The 22,956-nt window shown below is 32.3% G+C and overlaps 3 protein-coding genes and 1 long non-coding RNA gene across 4 annotated transcripts; all 4 read right to left on the bottom strand.

Annotated features, from left to right (window-relative positions):
- Positions 1-141: 141 nt before the first annotated feature.
- LOC114376534 (endoglucanase 5-like) lies at positions 142-4,747 on the bottom strand. The gene is made up of 11 exons (XM_028334700.1): positions 4,442-4,747; positions 3,696-3,908; positions 2,985-3,185; positions 2,700-2,786; positions 2,454-2,618; positions 2,057-2,180; positions 1,774-1,937; positions 1,200-1,539; positions 1,060-1,104; positions 783-833; positions 142-700 (listed from the first exon to the last, which is right to left on the bottom strand). Exons 1-11 carry the CDS (start codon positions 4,643-4,645, stop codon positions 411-413), a joined length of 1,884 nt encoding a protein of 627 aa, XP_028190501.1. The 5' UTR covers positions 4,646-4,747; the 3' UTR covers positions 142-410.
- Positions 4,748-6,466: 1,719 nt separating this feature from the next.
- LOC114373592 (lignin-forming anionic peroxidase-like) lies at positions 6,467-8,284 on the bottom strand. Its single transcript, XM_028331085.1, has 4 exons — positions 7,966-8,284; positions 7,637-7,828; positions 7,333-7,498; positions 6,467-7,023 (listed from the first exon to the last, which is right to left on the bottom strand). The coding sequence occupies exons 1-4, from the start codon at positions 8,179-8,181 to the stop codon at positions 6,626-6,628; spliced, it is 972 nt and encodes a 323-aa protein (XP_028186886.1). The 5' UTR covers positions 8,182-8,284; the 3' UTR covers positions 6,467-6,625.
- A 2,820-nt stretch (positions 8,285-11,104) lies between these two features.
- Positions 11,105-11,746, bottom strand: LOC114373736. Its single transcript, XR_003658456.1, has 2 exons — positions 11,632-11,746; positions 11,105-11,297 (listed from the first exon to the last, which is right to left on the bottom strand). It is a non-coding gene; the product is annotated as an uncharacterized LOC114373736 (long non-coding RNA).
- Positions 11,747-14,743: 2,997 nt separating this feature from the next.
- Positions 14,744-18,893, bottom strand: LOC114375863. The gene is made up of 6 exons (XM_028333730.1): positions 18,232-18,893; positions 17,721-17,873; positions 17,443-17,568; positions 17,269-17,313; positions 16,537-17,111; positions 14,744-16,040 (listed from the first exon to the last, which is right to left on the bottom strand). Exons 1-6 carry the CDS (start codon positions 18,791-18,793, stop codon positions 15,363-15,365), a joined length of 2,139 nt encoding a protein of 712 aa, XP_028189531.1. The 5' UTR covers positions 18,794-18,893; the 3' UTR covers positions 14,744-15,362.
- Positions 18,894-22,956: the final 4,063 nt, after the last annotated feature.

Raw genomic sequence — 22,956 nt, 5'->3', positions numbered from 1 at the left:
ATTGTCTGCTGAAAATAAAACATTGTAACGTAACAAGCTCCTGAATAACTTTCAACTCGTGTGTGTATTTCTTTCCCAGATTCTCTTGTTAGTCGTTATGAAAACTACATTGTCGGGGTTCCTCGTTGGAAACCTTTTCCCTGGCAATGAAGATATATTATATACATTTTCATAAGATTTTAATTTCACAAATGACCTTTACATATGTTAGATTGTTTGTAGGATCAAATAGGGAACTTCGAGAAACTGATTACAATTGTGGACAAGAAAGGTATGGATGGACTGGGTTGACAAATTGATATGGCAAAATTACAATCATGGAGCGACGTAAGTTTAACTGTCAAACATATTTCACGTGCGTGTTGAAAAAAGTGTGCCTTTTGTGAATGTGGCCTCTACAAAATGATCGATCAATGTAAGCTTTTAATCGAGACTGTAGCCTGGGGTCCGCCTTGAACATATACAAATATACATTCGGAGCCAGGATTCAAGACCTTGTTCCATTGGGGAAGTTCATAGGTGTCCTTTTCTTCTGTTGGCGAGAGTCCCCATAAAGAGCCTGAGAGATCCTTAATCACCAACTTAAGATCTGAGATTGGCTTCGAAGAAGTGTTCTTGATTATCACCCTGTGATGGTAATAAGTTGCTCCTCCAACAGTCCATGAGCTACTTATTGAGTGAAGGAATTCAACTGGGGCACCTGCAACACAACCTTACCATTCTTCAGCCACTGCTTGCAAAAAATAATTTCGAAAGCAACGATGGTTAGATTTAGATATTACCTTCTGATTCTGATGATGTCTTGGACATTGTTGTTTTCCCTGGATTTGTACCTGTCAAGCCAATAGATGTTTGTTAGTTAGTAGTGCAAAGGCTGCATGAGCAGGAATTTTCTAAATTACAACAAGGTTTAGACTCTTTTTTCGACTTTGTCCTATTTTATTTTACTATATGCATGTTTGGAAATCCGTTGGAAATAATGTCCAATTATTCTACAAAATGTGAAACCAATAACTATTAGCTGCTGAGTAAATGTGAAAAATCATATCTAGGACTTACTTGGTGTTTTTTGCTGGGGCACTGGTGATTCATTATGGTTGTAACCTGTGTGACAAGAGAAAAAATATGATTGATGAGGCTTCATAGTGGAAGAGGAAGACAACAAAGCAGATTAACTTAGGATGGTGGTTATCCCTCACCTTCACCTATATTACCATACAAACTTTGCAGTTTAGCGAAGATGCCTACAAGAGGAGCAGAACCTGAAATTGTAGGCTCAGTTTGTTCATAATTGGATCTTTCATCAGAGAAGTCATCATTTTTATCTGGACCGCCCACGAGGCCACCACAGATGACATTAGGATTTGGCTCAGCACGGTTATACCACATCTCAAATCCTTGGGTGCAGCCAACGTCATAGTGAAGAGCAAAGACTGAAGCAATGGAAGCGCCTCTGTGGTGAACATGAAGAGGATATTTTGCTCCATATCCAACCAAGTAGCTCACATCCGCAGGGTTTTTACCAAGGATATAGTCAGCCTGTGTCAATCAAAATTCACAGATTTAGTTTACTAATGAAATTAAATCTCACATTAAACCACGACTGACAAAACACAGATGCATTTCCTTGTATGTGTTTACGTGCAATACCAATGTAAAATTCTAATTTTGACTAGAGAACAACACCAAAAACACTTGAATAATTGTATCCAAGTTTTGTCCAACCATGACACATGATTGACTAGGGAAAAAAAGTCAGATTCCAATAGATACCTGTGACTTAACAAAATTGAGGAGCTCCTGAGGCTGAGTTTGTCCATCTGGACAGTTGAGCTGTGATTTTGTTGCTGAGAGGTAATTAGAGTAGACAGCTAAAAGGAATGCAGCAGAAGAAACATATTGCATGTTGTTCCATTCACGCACGTATAGTAAGCCGCCTGGTCAGCAGAAATATAATGAGATTGATTATATTTTTCCATCAATGTTTTTTTTTTTAAATCCATTTAAGAATGAGATAAAGTTGTTAAGTTAATGTTCTACATTACTAGCATTTAACCTGGTGTTTTTTGGACATTGTAATCATCATTCTTTTGCAAGCAAGCACAGGTAAAATATTCTGCCTTGGCCTGGTATTGCTTTAGTGTAGCAGAGTAAGCACCAGCCTTTCCTTCTAGTAACACCTGCAAATTGAGTTGGAACCATTTATTGCATGATTCTTTGGTATGAGGAGACGCAGTAACAGCACATTTTGATTTCCATATACACAAAAAAAATCATGGATTCACAATGACAACAAAGAAAGTCCTTTCTCATCTGGGGTCTGGTACGTGGATCAAATGATGATAGCTATATGGTTTTGTCATGAACAAAATTTTAATAAATATCTCTAAACATAGCTATTATACTTTCAGAACATGAAATGGATTTAAATTAAGTTGCCATAAATAATTTACCTTTGATAGAAGGATCTGCACACCAGCATATTTGTTGTCCCAAGAGAACTCTTTTACAGCCCAGCCAGTTCCTCCCATATACACAGCATTGTCCACTACATACTTTATGTAGTATTCATTGCCGGTTGCTAGGTGCAGCCAAGTGGCAGCCCACAACAATTCATCCTACACCGGCGGAGCAACTGAGTTAGACCTGATTGGATACTAATGGAAGTAAAGGCAGAATGGAGAGCAATGTATACTCACCGAGTAACCGGAAGAAGTATAGAATTGCTGAGCACTTGATATGGAGTTATCATAGAGACCTCTGAACCTATCTGCGAATGTGAAGAGCTGCAACAGATAAAACAACACCAATAACAAGTTAACTATATGGTTACTTAACATTCATCAATCAGATAAACTGAATACTACCATGTTGTGTTTTTGAGATTTGTAGTCCTCATTTTAAAATATTTCACTCAAATTCAATTTCCCTTTCAATATTGTCATTTATTATTCCTTTCAAGTGCTATGAATGTGAGTGCTCACCTGTTTTGCATGAACTAGGAGGAGATTAGAGTAAGAAGAGTTGTAGGGCCTGAAAGCTATAGCTGCAGCAGCCAATGCAGCTGCAGTTTCACCTGCCAGATCTGAGCCAGGGTGTTGTTCATCAATTTTGTAGGCACCTCTTGAAGTTGTCATGTCTTCAGCACGCTCCCAGCAGTAATGATCAGAAACTCCATCTCCCACCTGAATTTCTCATAGCAAAGAAATATCTTACATTACCGTAAGCATGCTTAACATTCAATACCAGAGTAATAATACTTTTGAAGGTTTTGTTAGGATAACCTTTTCAATTATAAATCAGACTTCTTTCGGAAGTTAAAATCAACATACACACTTCCATTTTTGAAGAAGTGAGAAAACTTTTATAAAAATTGATGTGTATAAATTAGTTTTAACTTCTGGGGGAAGTTTAGTTCATTTTATCTTTTTTTTCCCTAGTATATATATACTTATCAAAAAGTTTATTGATTTCCTCTCATGAAAGTAGTTTGTCAAACCAAATGATACATATAGATTTGAATTAGAATAATAATGATATATAATGGCAATGCTGTCAAATAATAATGAAGAACTTAATATGGTCTTAATTAGGAAACTTGTGTATAGAACTATATATAATAATTAACTTAAGCAGATGAAAATTGGTGGCCGACCTAAAGAACTCAATCATCCCTGTCTGTTGCACTTGCTTACCTGTCCCCAAAGAACATTAGGCTGAGTGTGTGCTTTGATAAAGTAGTCAGTTCCCCATTTAATTGCCCATAATGCGTGTCCCATTTGGTTCAAGTCCGTGATTTCCTTGTTGAACTCAATGGCCCCCCATGCAAGCATTGTGACACTGTAGGCCATTGGCAACCCAAACTTCACATGATCTCCTGCATCATAGTACCCACCCACCAGGTCTACCTGCATCACATCACACAACAACAAAAATGAAAACACACAAACAAAATTAAGTGAAAATAATCTATTTAGCAAGAAAATCGTGTTTGATTTCTCTCATGTAGTATGTAAAATTATCTTGAGCCACCGGTAGTCACACACCACTAGTGAGATTAACTTCTGATCCTGTAGGTTGGGGGATACCCGTGGTCTCTAACCCAGAACCAAAATACACCCTAAGTTCTTGATTGGATAAACTTTTCTTTACCACTCATAAGAGAGAGAAATTAAGAAAAAAGTAAAATGAATTGAGCTTCTCTTTATATATATATATATATGCTAAAATCAACTTATGCATTTAATTTTGATAGAAGTTTTCTCTTCTAACTTCTCCAAAATTTGAGTCACATAGGTTGATTTTAGCTTGTGCCAGAAGGTAAATTCATTTTATATACCTTCTTTTTCTTCTCAACAAGTATTTACCAAGAAGTTTGTCCAAACATGACTTAACACCACAATTCATTGAATCTCTTGAAAATATTATCATGGGGACTCACTCTTTGTTGAAAACCATCTTGGAGACCAGAATCACCACGCCACTTGACTCGCTGCTGCAGTGGTAACTTACCAGACCTTTGTGCTTCAAAGAACATGAGACTCTTATCAAGGGCATCACCATAGTTGAAGCCAGAGGGTGCACTTCCCCCTAAGCGCAATACAAGAGCTATGAGAAGCATGCACAAAGAGATGTTCAGGTTCATGATAGTTAATTTGCAGCCTCAGGGAAATCAGAAAAAAATGTGACTATATAGTATAAAGTTATAACTAACGTTTCAACTTATGCATGCATTGCATTCTAAATTCTTATATATATATATATATATATATATATATATATATATATATATATATATATATATGGCAAGATCGAAGAAAGAGAGAAAGAAATGGTTTGGTGAATAGGTGGTAGCCATCACGTTCGGGTTGACATTGGACAAATGAGACATTCGAAAGTACGAAGAGGTTCTCACGTTTGAACGTGCCAACGTGTAATATATAATATATACATACTTGAGGGGCGGTGATACCGTGATGCACCTCTATGAGGCTCGAGATATGCCTCATCAGTTTGAACCGTCGATCGTGCATAATGTTTATTTGTCCTATTTTCTTTAGCCTCGTGTGCATTTGCTAAATACTAATACTTGAATTATAATATAATGGTGGCAAAATAGGTGCTGCTTTAGGTAATAATTTATAGGTAGTACATATATCCCTTTAAACACGTCTAACTTCTTGGCTTCTATCACATCTGGAGAGTTTAATTTCCTTAAATATATACAAAGTCTTTAAAATTGTCCGCCCAAAAATTGAAATTTGGATTAGTTGACATTGATTGAGAAGGCCTTGCCAAAAAAAAAAGAAGCTAGACTATAGAAGGGAAGGTTATACTGGTTTGGCATTGGTAAGAGATTGATTATAAGGTCTAATAATCACCAATGCAAAGAAATTTTCTTTTTATTCATATTTAGTTCTCATCAGCCAACATTATTCTCAATGAGTATTTTTTAAGTGAGCTGGGTTTTGCAAACTCATCTTAATCATTTGTCAAGATTGCTAAATTTGTATCCACAAAATTTTATTTAACTCAACATAAATATAAAAATAAATAAATAAATTTAAAATATATATTATGAATAATGTTAACTACTTTAAAAAAATTTACAAAAAAAAACTACTTTCAAAATGAAAAATCCCGTGACCCTATTCATAGACACGTGCACGTCTGAGCACTGAAAAGTAGTCTTAATGACAATTAACATCTCCTTTATTTTTTATGTGATTTTTTTTTATTTATCATATTTTTACCTCCAAACATTGAAAAATGTTGTACTATATCTTCACAAATTAATGTATGTCTGTTATGTCAAAAAAACAAATTAATGTATGGATCGCTTAGTGGCTGGCAGGTCTGAGCACTGAGCCCGGCTACTTTTAAAGTTTTTATGGCGACAGTTGTAACCGGTGACCGTTGTAAATGATTTACGATTTGTTGCTAATTAATTTTGACAGTTTACAAATCTAAATTAGGAATGTAATTTAGAATTTTAAATATTATTTCTTTCACAATTCATTTAGTCATGATTCCAAGATGAAAAAAATCACAATTTTTTTCTTTAGGTAACACAGATAAAAATACACTCTACATGCATGCCCGAACTATGAATCAGGATGTCTAGTCGATCAGTTGATTGATCATGATGTTTAAATTGTTGTTGTAAATGCATAAGTTATCATAAATTATTGGTACCTATCTTTATCTTTGATTTGATTCTTACGTAAAAAAGTTTCCTAACTTGATTTGATTGTCCAAATTGAAATACTGTATATAGGAGTAAATGTTTCATAAAAGATATTTCAATGTTGGTTAATAACATTTTTATTAGAGTAATGTTGGTTGTATTTCAGGTAAAAAAATCCGTGATGTTGAATTTGGTCAACCTTGTATGATATGGATTGGTCCAGCATAACCAAATTTAACACATGCAAATTATAACCAAAATTTCATGCGCAAGAACAAATAAATTAAGAGAAACAATGAAACTTACACTTTATTGATCAATGAAACAAAGACACTAATTACACTTAAATGAATTGATAAGTATATGCAACACTTATTAAATAATTTTAGGGAAACTTTAAACAACACAATGCCAATTGATATGTGTCCAAGAACTAAATTAGTTTATAGAGCTACATATCTTTCTTATCATTCCAGCTGATCCAGTTAATGGTTCAATATCTCCCATTTTTATCATAGCAGCAGCGAAGTCAGACTTAAAAGTTGTTGGATTTTTGCTGTACTCAGACACAATAGAATCTGTAGATCCTCCACTATATAGAACTTGATCTGATTGAAGAAGTCCCTTCTTTTGAATCAAATTCTTGAAGTAGTTGTTATCAAATGAATTGGGCGTCACCAAGTCCAGTGCTGCCAATTTCTTATTATTATCATTGTTATTGAGGGAAGGACAACCACGTCTACGAGTGCTAGCAAATCCTGCATCAATGTCACTTGCATTGTTGTATATCCTTCCACGAAATGTGAAGCATTGAGCTTGTCCAATTGTGTGGGCACCTGCAAGCATTAAGAAAACATATATAATTCCTTTAATAATTGTCCCACACTTAATTTATATATATATATATATATATATAAGGCTTAAATATATTTCAGGTTTATAATAAATTATTTATTTTTATTTTAGATTTTTAATAAACTTTCTGGTTGCATTGAATATTTCACATATATTAAATTTTTTTATTTTGAATTTTTGTCATCAGTTAATTAATATATTAAAACATATTAAGCCTAAAAATTATAAGTATTAATTTTTGGTAGATACATATACAAGCAATATGAGTATATGATTAATTAATTAATTACCAGATAGAGTAACCATGTCTCTGGCAGTGAGTCCCTTGCTATTGAATCTAGAGATGAGAGTGTCAAGATCGTCTGTAAAAAGTGGAAGGTCACTAGAAGCTAAACTTTTGCTTGCGGTGGTAGAATCTCTTCGTCCAAGTTTCACAGTCCATGATGGACCACCCACCTGCTCATCAAGAATTAATAACAAAATGCATAATTAAGTCATTAAATATTACTACCATATATGCTTTTGCATGTTATTAAGTTAAGGAAAAAAGCATCAAATAAATATAGCAAGTTTTTTTTTTTGACTTAAACTTACAGCAAATGATGCATCTCGTGCTGCTACTGCCATAATGTCAGCACATGACACCACTCCGGAACATACTTTCTCCACCTCAGTTTTTGCTTGATCGATGACATTAAATCCTCTTACTGAGTTAACATTCTGAAGCGCAGTCTTTTCGCTCTCGATAGAGGTGCTATCGTCAAGCAAAATTGATGCATCACAACCCTGCAATAATGCATACGAGTAGGATCCCCAGTTACTGTTTATGATTCTACTAACACAACACATGATCCAAATTAATTAAGATTAATCAAGTTAAGTGCATGCAATTAATAAATTAATTAATCATAACGTACGTATACCTGAACAAAACAATCGTGAAAATGAAGGCGTATGAGAGAAGCAGCCATGCGGCGTTCCTTAGAAACTGCTCTACGAATCACAGTTCTGATTGTGCTAAGTGCATCGGGGCATGTATTGTCATAAAATGTTGATGACAATTTTGCATCACATATTGTGCCTAGCAACACAAGTATGAATATTACAAAACTTGTGATACTTAAAGTTCTATACGCCATAAATATATATCACTTTTGTTCGAAGCTTAAATTGCAATGAATTGAATATATTTAACTTAAAAATGAAGAGAAGTAATGAAATAATGTTAATTTGATACAAGAAATAGAGAATGAAAGAAATGAAGATGATTGAAAAAAGAGCCTGGGTTGGTCCTCAATTTATAGTACACATTTGGTTGTGTGAGAAATTATCATAGTCAACTCAGAAAATAAAGCTGGCTTGGTATGGATTTGGAAAGGTGGCTGAGTCACTATTATCTTCTACAGCGCGTTTTTGCAATGAGTTGATGGCGCGGTCGGAGTTGACCAGCTACAAGCCAGTATGTATAAAGTTAAGCCACAATATATTGTTTAAAATTTAAATTAGTTCAATTTTATTTTTTTTGTGAAGTTTTTTTCCCCCATATATTGTTTGCATTTATTGAACTTGTAGGGAAGTTTGATGAATTGATGCCATTTCTTCCCTTTAGTTTCTTTCTGTATGTGTGAATCGTGAACAGTGAACACGCCTTGTTGCTCTAGCTACTTCATATATATGCTTTCCATGCATTGTTACTGATTAATATTCTAATTAGAAAGATTCGTTGAAAGAGACCTTGTCGGCTCCTCCTTGTCTTTATTATGTACTAATATATAATTTAACAAATTTGACCAAAACAAATTTGAAAGTCATCTAAACTTCATCTGAGGATAGTATCCCACGTGATAACGATAAGTTTGATTAATCATTTTCTGATATGGGCGAGGCGCCATACATCAACTAATCAAACTTTCTCCTTTTTTTTTTTAAAAAAAAAAAAAGAGAAGAAAATATCAATTTTTTCACAAAAAAATTATTTTAGGATTAATTTGAAGATATATTAACTTTTTTTTAGATAAAGATAATTAACTAATAATTAGACTTGTGATGCATATGAAAATAAGTTTAATTGTGATATACTATGTGAATGTAAATATTTTTATAATGTTAACTAATTATAATTATACACAATTTTTAAAGTAATTGTTACAAAACTCCATAAAAAATATAATATATATATATATATATATATATATATATATATATATATATATATATATCATTCAATAATTTGATGATGTCAAATTTTGACACTATACCTACATACTAATTAAATTTCATGACAATTACACTATATATGTTAATAATTTTGATTCACAATTTTCACATTGTTTGAGTGTTTGCTCAATGCTTTTATTGGACATGTTTTGCAAATTTTTCGATAGGTCAAACTGAAGCTAAAAATTAAGTGCATATATAAGTTGCAAAGACGCCACATTTAATTAATCTTCAAAGAAATAAAAGTATTATAAGTTTTTATGATAAATAAATTAGAGAATAAACTTAAATATACTTTGTGGACAAATTAAGTTGAGTTTAGTAGAAGAGTTAGTCTTTTATAATGTAGTGTATAAGGTTTGAATTATTGTTGAAAAAAATGTACATATTTAATGTTAGACAATATGATTATATCTCAAATAGGATATATGTGTGAAAAAATAAATCAAATACTTTTTATTCCTGAAAATATATTTATATTTATTTTTAATCTTTATAATTAACAAAAACAGTATATTTTTAGTCTATCGCCAAAAACCTAAAAGCACATAATTTTTATAATTTAAAAATATTATATTTTTTCAAATTAAAAATAGATAATGTCTATTTGTTGAAAATGAAAAATGTTTTTGTCACCAACATGCTTGACCTCCATGTATGGATACAAGGGATATAGATTGTTGTGCATCTAAGGGTGATAAACGTAAAAATTTATACTAATGAATCACAGGTAATCACATAAATAAATATAATATTGTATTTTAATTCAAAATAAATTTGAATTTATAAATATTATCCTTACTTATTTATATGATGTTTAATCTTTTTATTATATGAGACTTTATTTCATATTATAGTATAATATTATCCAATCATAATTTTATTATTTATAGTAAAAATTGGTTGGTTTTTATAATAACTAAATTAATTAAAAAGTCATATTTATCATGATGAATTCTAATTATAGGGCATTTGGTTGTGTGAGAAATGTCATATATAGGCAACTCAAAAGGTGCATTAGGATAGGAAAGCTGCTGGGTGGGTCGCTATTATATGCGCTGCTGCAGCGTGTTCTTGCAATGAGGTGATGGCGCGGTCGGAGTTGACCAGGTAGCTATAGATTAGTTCAATTTTCCTTTGTGGAGGTTTTTTTTTAATTTATTAATTTTTGCATTTATTGAACTTGTAGAAAAGTTTGACGATCGATTTGATGCCATTTCTTTTTGTATACATTTGTGAATCGGTAGCCCGTACGGCTTTGTTTGCTTCAGTCTTCATATGCTTTCCATGCATTCTGTTATTATATGTGATCTCTTAATATTGTATCATTTGAAAGCTTCGCTGAAAAAGACCTTGTCTTTTGTTCTTCATATATATAATTTAACCAAACAGATTTGCAAAGTGTCTTTCTAAACTTCGTCGTCTTTGTGCTAGCTTCAAGACAGTGTTCAACGTGATAGCTTTTTTTTTCTTTTGCAGTGCAAATAAACAAAGAAACGCCCCCTCTAGTCTTTGCAGAATTGCATTGCAAATTAAATAATCCCTCTTGTCTTCCATTAAGAAAATCTTACAGTGAAGAAAAGTTGAAACTTTTCTCATTGGGTAAGCATAATGCTGATGCTGAAAGTGATCACTACTTCAATTACAGAACAACCTAGCCAACTAAAAATCTTGTGAACATGATATGAGGTTATATAAAAGATATTTCATTACTGGTAGTTTCAGTATTGCTTGATCACCAAATTTACCCTTGGATTTATATGATAACCAATATCATGGTATGAGAATGAAAGACTAGGTTACAGCACATACAATCTTGGTACCAATGGAGTTGCTGACTTTTGGTTCCACCACTTCCCCTATGGCAAATATTCCACCACCACGAATATTGTCAAGGCAGTGTGAAAATATTTTTTTCACCTTTCCAGATGCAGCAAGCTGTGAAAGCACAGAAGAATTTGATTGCCCAAAACCAATTATTCCATCAAGGGCTTCTTCAGAAGATGAACTGAATGTCACAGATTGTACAGCACCACACCTGTCAGCAAGAGATTATCCAGAGAGATATAAACGGGGGAAAAGTTGAAAATGTAAGATTTTTCATTAACTCTATCAACCTACGAACCTATTAACCTAAATATTTCTAATTAAAAATAATACACTGAAACTTCCCACTTGAATGCAAAGTATATACATAACCAAAAACAGTTGACTCAAAAGAATGAAAATCCCATTCACAACCAAGATAATTCTCTCATATTGAACATTGACAGCAGGCATGATCCGCCTAAAAATTATCACGAGAAGTTAATAATAAATGATACAATCTGACTTGTAAAGCATTAGTAATTAGTAATAATAATTATTCTCACCCAAAAATGATGCTGCTATTTTGTGGTGCTGTACGAAGATTGCCATTGACATGGTTATAAGTAAGATAATCCTGGACATAGTATCCAGTAGAATTTCTACAAAAGAATTTAATACATTCTAGAATTCAATATGTAAATAAGCAGGTTTGGAAGTAGGGATAAATAGCTAAATATATTAACATAATAGGCTACAATTCTGTATTACCTTTTGAAAATTCATAATGGCCTCTTCATTCTTTCCAATAATATTCTTCTATATAGACTAGAGGCTAAACGGGCTAGTCCATGATTATTTATTAGCGCAACCCAACCTATATTATATTCAGACTATTAGATTTTATAGCACATTTTAATATTTCTAAAACAAATTAATTAAACGTACACCTCCAGCACATTACACATAATAGAAAAGTCAAAACCACCCCCTTTTGACTACACTGCCCCTGTTAATAAGTGGTTAATTTACCCGCGGTTCATCATTCCCCTAGAAGCGCGTCTGTGGCTAACGTCTTCCCAGAGTTATGATTACTTCATTAGATTCTTTGATGTAGTTAATTGGATTATTTTTGTGTAAGGATCGCATGGCGACAACTTGGGATTATGAGTCCAGAGCAGGCCATTAAGCAATATATCACTTTTCTATCAGAAAACAATCCTGATTGGATTGCAGAAAATCCTTATGTAAGTATATGTGGGTAACAATATATTTTGTTACTTACCCCTTTCTAAATAAAGATAAGATATATATTTTATTTGGTTTCTTCTTGGTTAGTTGGACTTATACTTAACGTGATGAACAAGAGAAGTTTTATCCTTTTTCGCAATTGTTCTGTCTATACTGGAAGGAAGCCCATACCTTCCCTAATTACCTTTAACCCCTCAAATTGTGGAGGAGAAATTATTTATTTATTTATTTATTAAATCTATCAGATAGAGCCCTTGAGGCTTTATATATTAACTATCAAGAGATGAAATTCTATGTTTCTTTTTATTACAGGATAATTCTAAGCCAGCTTTGGATACTTAACACATGATAATGGAGTTGGGTTTACTGTGTTTGGCATTCTCTCCTTACCTGCACAATGATACCTATCACTATAGATCAACGAATTGAAGAAACAAAATTCGCTTGTAAAATTATGATTATTGAATTGTAGTTATAGACTTGTAGTTATAATCAACGCTTTTGTGTACACATTTTTATTTGTTTATGATATTTTATTGTGCTAAAAGTTATATATTGAAATAATTTCTTTTATTATATGTAAATTGATATGCATGTTAATTTTAATTTAATATATTTTGTAATGCATATATAACTTTACTTCTTATGTTTCTTTGTTTATTATGATAATATAATAAATCAATATATTATATTTACAAATATATCTCTTGATGAAATTATTTGTTGTACATATTTTGTTTTTTTTACTAGAAGTGCACTACCTAATATCATTAATGATCAAAATGTAAATACAAGTAGGAATTGGATCAAAATCTCTAAGACTTGCTGTATTTTTTATCCTTGAAAAAAGCATGTAAAACTGTTGTAACGAAATGTTTTGAAAATAACATGATATATCCGTAAGAAATACTAGTTCGTTTCTTTTTATTTGTCATTTTAAAATTCTAAGCCGACATTAACTATAATTTTCTAACTTATTTCCTTGTAAAAAAAAGACAGAAAATAATAATATATGAAATATTAAAATAATAAATAATTAAAATGAAGGATACATAATAAGAATAACAAAAAAAATCAGTAGAAACAAGTAAATTAAATATTTTCTTAATTTACACTTAATGAAAAGAAATGAAACTAGCTAAGAAGTATATACTGCCGTTTATATTGTAATTAGCTACGTAATTAATAAAGACACAAAAGTTAATGTATATTATTTTAGCTGCAAAAACACACAATAAAAAAAAGGTTGTTAGAGATATGATTATATAGACAGGCCGGTGATATTTTATTCATGAAAGTCAATGGTAATGTGATGATTTCTTCTCTGATGATAATAATAACAGGTGGCACCGCACTTGTTTAATCGTGCTGAATATGGCGCCACATGCAGGAAATTAAGAACACAGAAATGATGATAATAATAACAAAGAATTGGCAACATTACACTTGGTCACGCTCAATTCATTTGATAATAACTACTTCAAGAATTTGATTTAAAGAAGGGTCGATATTTTCTTACTAATACTTCTCTTAAAATAGATATCACTCGTTTTAGGTTATATATATGACGTTGTACAAACTATAATAAAACAAATGAATAATGAAACACGCAATATGGATGCATGACCTGCTCATTTAAATAAAACACATCTACATGAGAAATATAAAAAGAATAAAACTCATCCTACTTTATGCCTTTATAGTTTATACTAGTCACTTAATCGTGCATAGGCACATCTCGTTTCACTATTTTTTTTATTAAAAAGTAAAATATTCTAAAAAGGATAAAAACTTATTTGTATTTTTTTCAAACTATTTTTTTTAATAAAATAGTGGGATCCTCTCCATTTTTATTATAAAAGTTAAGATCTTTTTCTCACGTGATGACGGTTACAACCTCGTCTCATATATTTTTCCTGTTATTCTCTTCCATCTTTACATTCAATAGTAAATTTTTGTTTGTTTTTGAAAATTCTCATTTTGTTTCTGGTTAAGCAACATGTCAATAACATAGAATGTCACAAAAAGAAATATTAAAATAGATCAAAAAATTATGAGGATTTTGATACTGTTTGTTTTTTAACAATAAAATTGTCATGTCATTTATTTTTTTATTGATTATTTTTTTTGTTTTTTTGAAATTAAGATTAGTTTAAAATTTTAATTAAATATAAATTTAAGTGATTATTATCCTTAAGAAAAATATTTTGTATTGGGGTTCATTTAAGTGATTGTTGCCCGTGTATACTTTCATTAAGTTATGATTTATTATTATCGGAAATATATTTTTGAAATAACATATACCATTTTGGAAATGTATATCCGAAATTATAAATTTTTGGAATAGATATATTTAATTTTGAATTCCAAGAAACAAAAATGATATAATGGATAATTAGGAGGTAAAAAGGGAATATCGTAGGTCACACAACCACACATGATTCCCTTTCCCCAAGAATTCACAATCTCTTATGTGTTCACCCTCAATGAGCAAGTGCAAGCGATTTGATGATTCCATAACGTTGACATTCAGTTCCCCAAACACAAATGCTTAAACAACCGCAGGGAACTTTCCACGAGCCTCGAAAACAGGATACCCTCCCTCGTTAACACAGTCAAACCATTCTGGAATCTCCCTTTTCAGCATCATATGACTTCTAATATGTTTATCTCTTTAAGCACCTGTGACACATCTCACAAAAAATTAAGAAACAAAATTATAATGATCCATTGTAAACTATATTTATGTTATGTTCTATATATTATAGATACTTTGCTATTTTTCTTTTCTTAATTAAGAATGAAATAAAATGGGATCAAGGAATGGAAATGAAATTGTGGAACTACACCGGAAAACATTTTTTAACGACTAAGATATTGATTTTATCTTTTAATAATTAAAGAATATTGATATCCCTCTTCCTGTTCCTCTTCCACACTTGGTTTATTGAAACCCAGGTATTTGAGAAATGGCTATATAGAGAGAGAGAGTGAGAGAGACCGATGACATTTAATATTTAATTTAAATTAAGACTAAAGAAGCTGGCTAGTCAATGATAATGTGATACTTTCTTCTCCGAGTCCTTTTCCTGAAATAGTTTATCAACGTAGTTGGCACGGCTTGTTTAAGCGTCTTGAATAGCCGCTTAGCAAGTCTTTGAACCATCTTGTAAAGTGGGAATTGCAACCTCCAAAATATTGCCACAGGAAAGAACACAGCACAGAAAAACAAAACGGAAGCCCATTGCTGCAGTTGATTCTCCAACCGAACGGTGAGCAAAACTGTTGCACTGAATGTCAGCATCGTGCATACCAATGAGAAGAATAGAGAGGCAAATCCTAAGCTCAGTTTTCGCGGCAGAGAGCTACGGAAATCCCACAACTCAAACGGAGATGTTAGGATCGAAAGGAACATTACTACCGAAGCCAGTGAGCTCACAAGTGCCACAACATCAGTGGCAGTGAAGAAGAGAAAAATTCGAGAACCGAGAAACACGGGTGTGCCATTATTCTGATCAGTGCCACCTGGGATGGTGTAGGCCGCAGCAAACACGACGGTGGCAACAAGGACAGCCACTGTGGAGCATGACTGAGCCGTTTCCTTTATCCACCCTTTTGCTTCTTTGTGCATTTCACGATGTTCCATTTCCAAAACATCCTCAGCTGTTAGCCCGTCTTTGTCACAGTGCATCAGGTAGTGAGGGGGAACAATGTTTCTCACTCGCTGCATACTCATACACGACAAATTAAATCATTGAGTTCTTTCCTTCAGTTTTGCATTCCATGCATAAAAAGATAAATGCTGTTGTAGTTAGTGATGGTTATATATAATTCAGATGAGTGCTAGCAACATATTATCTAATAAGAAATTATTGCACGGTTACATATTTTGATTTCTACCAATCTTTATACTATATATAATCTGATACTTTTAATTTATGAAAAAGAGTTAATAATGCACTTAATTAATTATGAGTTACTCAAAGATTGGTAAGGACTATGGTTCCTCACCATGTAATAACTTCTCGTGTTACTCAGAAATTATTACATGAAACTGTGATAATCTTTAACCATACAATAATTTCTCTTTTCTAATAGTACATCATCATTGGTTGATTATGTATTATGTAAAAATTGGTTGAGTTTATGGACACAGTTTCAAAGCATGCATATAATTTCTCTTTATGAAGGGTGACTAGGTGGGGTACGTAGGTGCTTACTTCATACCAACGCAATTCATCTTGTAGTTGGAATGCCACACCAGGTAGGTGTTGCTCTACATAAAACTCCATTCTCGAAATTTGGTGCAAGAGAGTACGACCTTCCGCAGTTATCCGAAATAGCAATGATTTAAATGCTGAATGTTTCTTCAACATGTTAAAGATTTTGAGCTGACGGTGCTTCACAGCCATGTGCAGAACGTTGTGCTCATCCTGGCTAACGTGACAAATGGCCTCGGGAAACTTGTCAATGATTTTCTCAACGATTTCGACGATTCCTGAGCCAGCTGCCATGAGAAGTGGCGTGTAGTTTTTAGAATGGGGAATACTTGTTGCGGTGGTTATAAGTTTGTAACTTCTAGAATGTGATATAGTCTTGTGCATCTCCTTCATGTGGTGAATGTGTTTTATCCTGTCTGATTTGGATGAAAGAACTGGCAATACAATTAAGGGTTGAAAGTTTTCATGAAAAGAAATCTGCCATGAAAAGTCCCTCTGCACTAAAAGCTCAGCCAGATGTTCTGCTAACTTATGCTGCTTCTTGCGTTGCCATATTCGTCCAATTCCATTGAACTCTGCACATGATCACGCATAAAATTGATAAAACAGAAACCAATGATTTTTTGAGAATGAGATAGTGACATAGTGTCTTACCCATGTTAAATCAGATAGCAGGACAACAAAATAAAATAAAGCATCTGTTAATAATTAAAGCTAGCTCTAAGTTGTAACCTTTAGCCAGAGTTCTCCAAATAGCATAGTTGATCCTTGAAAGAACTGCAAAATTTGTGAATTTTTGTCACGTGAGTAGTCACATAATTTTTGTGATTTGTACTTGCCATTAGGAATTTCATGTGTGCATGGTGTGAGTGTGTATTATTGTACTCATTTCCAGAGCAGGAATACCTGAACTGGGCAACTTGGCCTTGTCTTGTTGACCACTTTCTAAATCGCTCCTCTGTCCGAAATCAGCACTGCCATTCTCCTCCTCCTCCTCATCATCATCAATTTCATATCCTTCCTCAGGTAGCACTGTGTCAGCCAAAATTTCAATCTTTGAGCACCAAAGCATGTTGTATATATATGCCAATTACTCAGAGGGGGGTGCTGGCTTTTGATAAAAGCTGTTACAATTAACATAATAATATATATGAATGTAGAAAATGGTTAAGACAGAGATGTACAGTAATATATAAGATTCTTCACGGCTCCCATGGAAGTAGCTTGGCTCCGAAATACAAGCGGCATATTAGATAGAAGTTGAAGACACGTCATTCCATTCATATCCCTGTGTTGGGCTAGTTTTTCATCCATATTCAGCAACCAAATAGCAACATCTGTTCTACAAAAGACTTATTAATTCTTGATACAAGAAATATAAAGCACAAGATATCTCTTCTTATATATATATACACACAATATATGTTGTATATATAATACTGCCTCGGTCTTGATCTTATTTATAAGAAAGAAGTTATAGTATAAAATATACTAAACTTATTTCTTATAAATAGAAATAGAGATGGTATATGACACTCTATTCACTGCTAAGTGACAAAACATTTTATAAGGAATGAAAGGTATAAAAACTAAAAGACAGTGACGTGAAAGAAAAATAAAAATTAAACCTTTATTCTTATCATAGTTTATACTCAATTGGGATATATATAAAAGAGGAGTGAGACACGCACGTACCAAAAAATTGTCCAAGAATACTAGCGTGAAGAATGGAATGTTTGTCAAATCTAACAAAAAGCCTTGGAATGTCACCCTGAGCATGTTTGGCCATATACTTGAGCATCTTAAGCATGCCTAGTTTGGCAGCCCTGAAGAGAGGGGTTTCACCTGAGTCATTTATGATCTCCACAAGTGGCAACCCTTTCTTTTCTTCCGGTGCGTCCTCCGGCGGCGCCTCCTTCTCAAACTTGAACACAACGCCAGCCATCTCCACCCTAGTACAAAAGATGGTCTCATGGAGAAGGGTGTTGTTCACGCAATTCCCCATCCTCAGGGCATGCCACCTGTCCTTTGCAGGTAGCACTTCCAACAACTCATGGAGGAGCCATGGATTGTTGGAGCGAGTTGCAATGTGAATGGCAGTGTTTCCAAACAAGTCAAAAGGCTCCAGCAAACGCTTGGTGTCTTCCTCCAATATTCTCTTGAACAATCTCCAGTTTCCACTCCTTGCAGCTCTCTGTGCTCTTATTGTTGTCTCATCAAACATAGACATTTCTTCCCTCTCTTCCTCTTTCTCCATTCCAACAATGCACAGCTATGGCTAGAGTGTTGAATGTGTGTACTTTGTTTCATTTTGCATTAGTGCAAATTAAAGGGTTTATGTGTGTGCACTGATTCTCGATTAGTTCCACAAGAAAAGTTTCCTGCACTTATTCTTTGCTTACGTGACTAAAAGATATATATAGTGAGTAATTATTTTTATACTCTATTTTATAACATCAATTTTTAATTTCAAGCTAATACAGACATTCTTTGGAAAGATATAGCTACACTAATGATCTCAATCATAATTTTTAGCTAGTGACAAAAATTGGGAGTCAGATGGACATTAATTCTTAATTAACTCATGATCAGTTACAGTGTAATCCCAATATTTGTTATTCCCTTAACCATATGATATGACTGAGCAGAAATAGGATCATATATGGATCACTTTACAGATTTTGGGTGTCTTGATGAAAGTATTGTGAAGACATGTATGCGAATGAAGGAACACATGACACTTGCTTTGCAACCAACTTTAAGAATGTCTCGAATCTTTCTTTTTTTTTTTTTTTGGAAACTCACTGTGAATTGAATTTTATGCTAACTGGCCAGGCCTCCATTTTACTAATCCTTGCTTTACTTGGTAAAATTAGGGGAAGGTAGCGTGGGGCTTTGTTCATTGATTATGGGGAGAATTCGTAGGTTCTTGGATTTATGTTTTCTTTCTTTCCTATGTTTAGATTAATTAATACAGTTAAATTGATATGCACGGGAGCTGGTTTCATAATTAAATAAAACTTCGGATTTTTAAGTGTTTTACTGCATTAGAATTAAAGTTTCATTTTGCTAAGATATTTTTTATTTGTTTTTACGTTGTTTTTTTAATTAAAATTAAAGTTTCATCTTTATAAATTGCAAAATAAATATTTAATTACATAAGTCATTTTGGATTTATTCTCTTGTACGTACGTCCTTCAACCTAGTAGCTAGGATGGGGAGCTTCAATTTCAAATTTAAGGATTTGTCTACGGTGAAGTCTTTAAAGAGTGGTTCACAGTGGCTTATCAGAAATTACCGGTTACAGCAGGTAACAGCCGGTTATATAATAAAAAATTTATTTGTTAAAATAGGTTTTTTGTTTCGTTATTTGCTACAATAGGTGTGCTGAAACAGTATGCTAAAATAGGTCTTCAAAACTCAGATCCGCAAAACTCCGATCTGCAAAACAGAGGTGACGAACAGAGAAGGGGAAGGATTGCCGCGCGTACAAACTTGGACGGAGAAAAAACAAGAAAAGAGGATCAGATCCGGACTCGAGGGAGGACGCAGACGAAGATTGTGGATAGGATAAAAACGGTGGAGGGTGGTGGTGGCGGCCATTTCGTCTTCTTTCTGCTTATCTTCTTTTCCATTTTCGAAGCCCATTAGTTTACAAAATAGCTAGAGAGAGCAGGGATTTCGATTTATAGGTTTCTTTTCTGTGGATAAAATTTGATTCTATTTTTTGTTGTCTGATTATGTTCTAGTTGTTTTTGATAAATTCTGGTGAAGGTTTTGGAGTTTTAATTTTTCATCTTAAATCAAGCATTGTTTTGTTTCTAAGAAGGAATTGAAACAGAAATATATTTGATTTGGAAGAGACTAAGATAACTTTCATTCCTATATGTTGCTGGCAGATGGCACGGACGACGGAGCGGAGGTTGCAGCATTGATCTTTACACATTTTGAACATTTTCAATTTTTGAAGGAAAATATTTGCAAATATACCCAAATGCCAATTTTTATACAAGGACTAATGTGCAAAAACAATAAAATTGTTGTTCGGGTAACCGGTAAATTATCGTGGCCCTTGAATTTTTTATTCTAACGGCTAATACTTACTGTCCACGGGTGTGCCATGTTTTCAAGACTTCACCGTGGACATATCCCAAATTTAATCCTAGCTAGTGAAGTAGTCTCCATTGATTGACGTACGCATTCAATATTTGTTTTTCAAAAGAAAAAAAGGAAATAAGAAGTCCTTTGATATGGTTTCAATTTGTTTTTGTTTTTGTTTTCTTATTTTGTTTTTAGTTTTAAATAAATTTATAAGAAATAGTGAAAATACATTGGTATTTTTATATATCTTTTTGGAAATAAGAAATGAAATAAAAATAAATACAATTTTATCATTAAAATAAAAAAACACTATCAAAAGCCTAACTTTTAAAAGTTCTCTTATTTAACTTATCCAAAAACTTGTTTCAATTTATATGTGGGCATAATTAGTTTTATTCTATAAAAAAAATTAATTTATTTTATCTTCTTATTTTATAGTACCTATATATTGACAATAGTTTATCTAAACAGCTTGTGACCAGCATAATTGATTGCTGGAAAGTCTCATATGTAGGCAAAAAATAAAGTATACTATATAGTTATCACATAAATGTTTCTCTTAAATTTTGTTTTAAGTCTCACTCACCTTGAACTGACCTTGATTTTTTTGTCACAAGTTAATTTTTCTATCTACAAGTTTTTCACTTACATTATATTTTTAAGAAGAATTTTTGTTATATATTTGGGATTGGATCAAAGGTGTCCTCCGAGCAAAAAATAATGAAACTAATTCCTAATGAACAACAAGACTTTCAAAGATAACTTGACTTTAACATTCAGCATTAAAAGTAATTGAGTGCTAGTCGTATCTCAAGTTTGCCAAGTTACCACATTCTCTGGGAATGGTCACTCAATTGGATTTATTTATTGCAAAAGGATAGTAAGGTAAGGGAATTCCCCCCCCAAGAAAATACATATAGTTTCCAATTTTGCATAGAACTACTTAAATTTCACCCGATTCATCAATCAAATTCCATTACATTTGTGCAAAAAATCCTTTTATGTAACACTATTATTTTTATTCAATATATAAATAACATCATTCTTAAAAATATTATTATCTACAAAATTTGTCTTAAACTCGACATAATTTATCTTACAAAAGATTTGAACGGATTGAGTCAACCTTAACTCGATAAAATTTATTTTATATGGAGATTCAAAACTAAGTCTATCCAACGTAATATTTTTTATTAGTAGAAATAAAAAACAATACCAAAATTTTTACAATAACTTACATATTTTGTTCAACCAACTGAATTAAACCCTTTTAAAATATCTAACTTATTTAAATTAATATAAATCTATCCTAATCTCGATTGTATTTCAATTACATCTCATTTTATCTAGAAAATTTAGCTTATTTTTTCAACAAAAATTTAACTTTAATAATTGAGTAGTGTGTGTGAATTATTATAAAATTCATGAAACCTAAATTTGATTCCTAATTATAAAAAAAAAATTGCATCTACTTTTGTAACCCATGTGAGTCTCATCTTTCCATTTCTCTTCTAACTTTGTTTTATTTTATTTTTTTCTTAAGTGATCTTTGTATCCATTCATTCCCTAGTATTCATTATTAGTAGGATTGAAGTGAATCACATCCAAACCATGAATTTGTCCAATCAAACGCACATTTGTGTGATTGGATTGAGTTATTGGATTAGATTACCTCTATTTTAGCGAGTCAAAATAAAATTGGGTTGGATAATGAGTTTTGAGTTATGAACTAGGTCAAAACCCAACCCAACTTGCATATATAATAACCATATAACAAAATATTAATTGTATAATAATATAGAAAATCCTAAAGTAAACAACATACTAATTGCATACTACTAATATTATATTTTATTAATATTTTGAGTTGTTAAACAAGTTATGAGTATATGTTTTTATCATTGTGAATGAGCTACTTAAATATATTGGTTACAAGTTTAGAATTTAATGTCTATGCACTGATGTAAAAAAGTTGACAAACTTATCATATATGATGAATTACTTAAAGATAATTATTTAAAGTGGACAAACTTATCATACATGATGAATTATGATGGAACGACTGTGTAAATTTTTTTACATTATCAATACATAACTTTTTCTCTCACAAGTTTATAGTTTATCTTTATCACACTAATACAATATTTTTATGAGTATTGTGAGTATATCACATGTATTGTTACAAGTAAATGTCAATGCTTATGCAAGACATTGTGATTGATTTTTTTAATCCTCATTTCAAAGAACAGTTGCAAAATAAGATTTTAAAAATACTAATTTTAAAATATTACTTATTGTTTTTTGAGTTTGAGATATTTT

Source organism: Glycine soja, chromosome 11 (genome assembly GCF_004193775.1).
Source record: "Glycine soja cultivar W05 chromosome 11, ASM419377v2, whole genome shotgun sequence".
Taxonomy (NCBI): Eukaryota; Viridiplantae; Streptophyta; class Magnoliopsida; order Fabales; family Fabaceae; genus Glycine; species Glycine soja.
Note: the sequence above shows the minus strand (reverse complement) of the source record. Positions and strands in the feature narration are given on the sequence as shown.

Excerpts from the sequence above, each read along its gene's own strand:
- LOC114376534 (XM_028334700.1), bottom strand. The coding sequence starts at position 4,645 with ATGAACCTGAACATCTCTTTGTGCATGCTTCTCATAGCTCTTGTATTG. Across the intron at positions 2,787-2,984 it reads TCCTAGTTCATGCAAAACAG|CTCTTCACATTCGCAGATAG; the intron begins GTGAGCACTCAC and ends TATCTGTTGCAG. Across the intron at positions 1,938-2,056 it reads CAATGTCCAAAAAACACCAG|GCGGCTTACTATACGTGCGT; the intron begins GTTAAATGCTAG and ends TCTGCTGACCAG.
- LOC114373592 (XM_028331085.1), bottom strand. The coding sequence starts at position 8,181 with ATGGCGTATAGAACTTTAAGTATCACAAGTTTTGTAATATTCATACTT. Across the intron at positions 7,499-7,636 it reads CACGAGATGCATCATTTGCT|GTGGGTGGTCCATCATGGAC; the intron begins GTAAGTTTAAGT and ends CTTGATGAGCAG. Across the intron at positions 7,024-7,332 it reads AGACATGGTTACTCTATCTG|GTGCCCACACAATTGGACAA; the intron begins GTAATTAATTAA and ends TAATGCTTGCAG.
- LOC114375863 (XM_028333730.1), bottom strand. The coding sequence starts at position 18,793 with ATGGAGAAAGAGGAAGAGAGGGAAGAAATGTCTATGTTTGATGAGACA. Across the intron at positions 17,874-18,231 it reads TATTCTTGGACAATTTTTTG|ATGTTGCTATTTGGTTGCTG; the intron begins GTACGTGCGTGT and ends TTTGTAGAACAG. Across the intron at positions 17,112-17,268 it reads TTGGAGAACTCTGGCTAAAG|AGTTCAATGGAATTGGACGA; the intron begins GTTACAACTTAG and ends GATCATGTGCAG.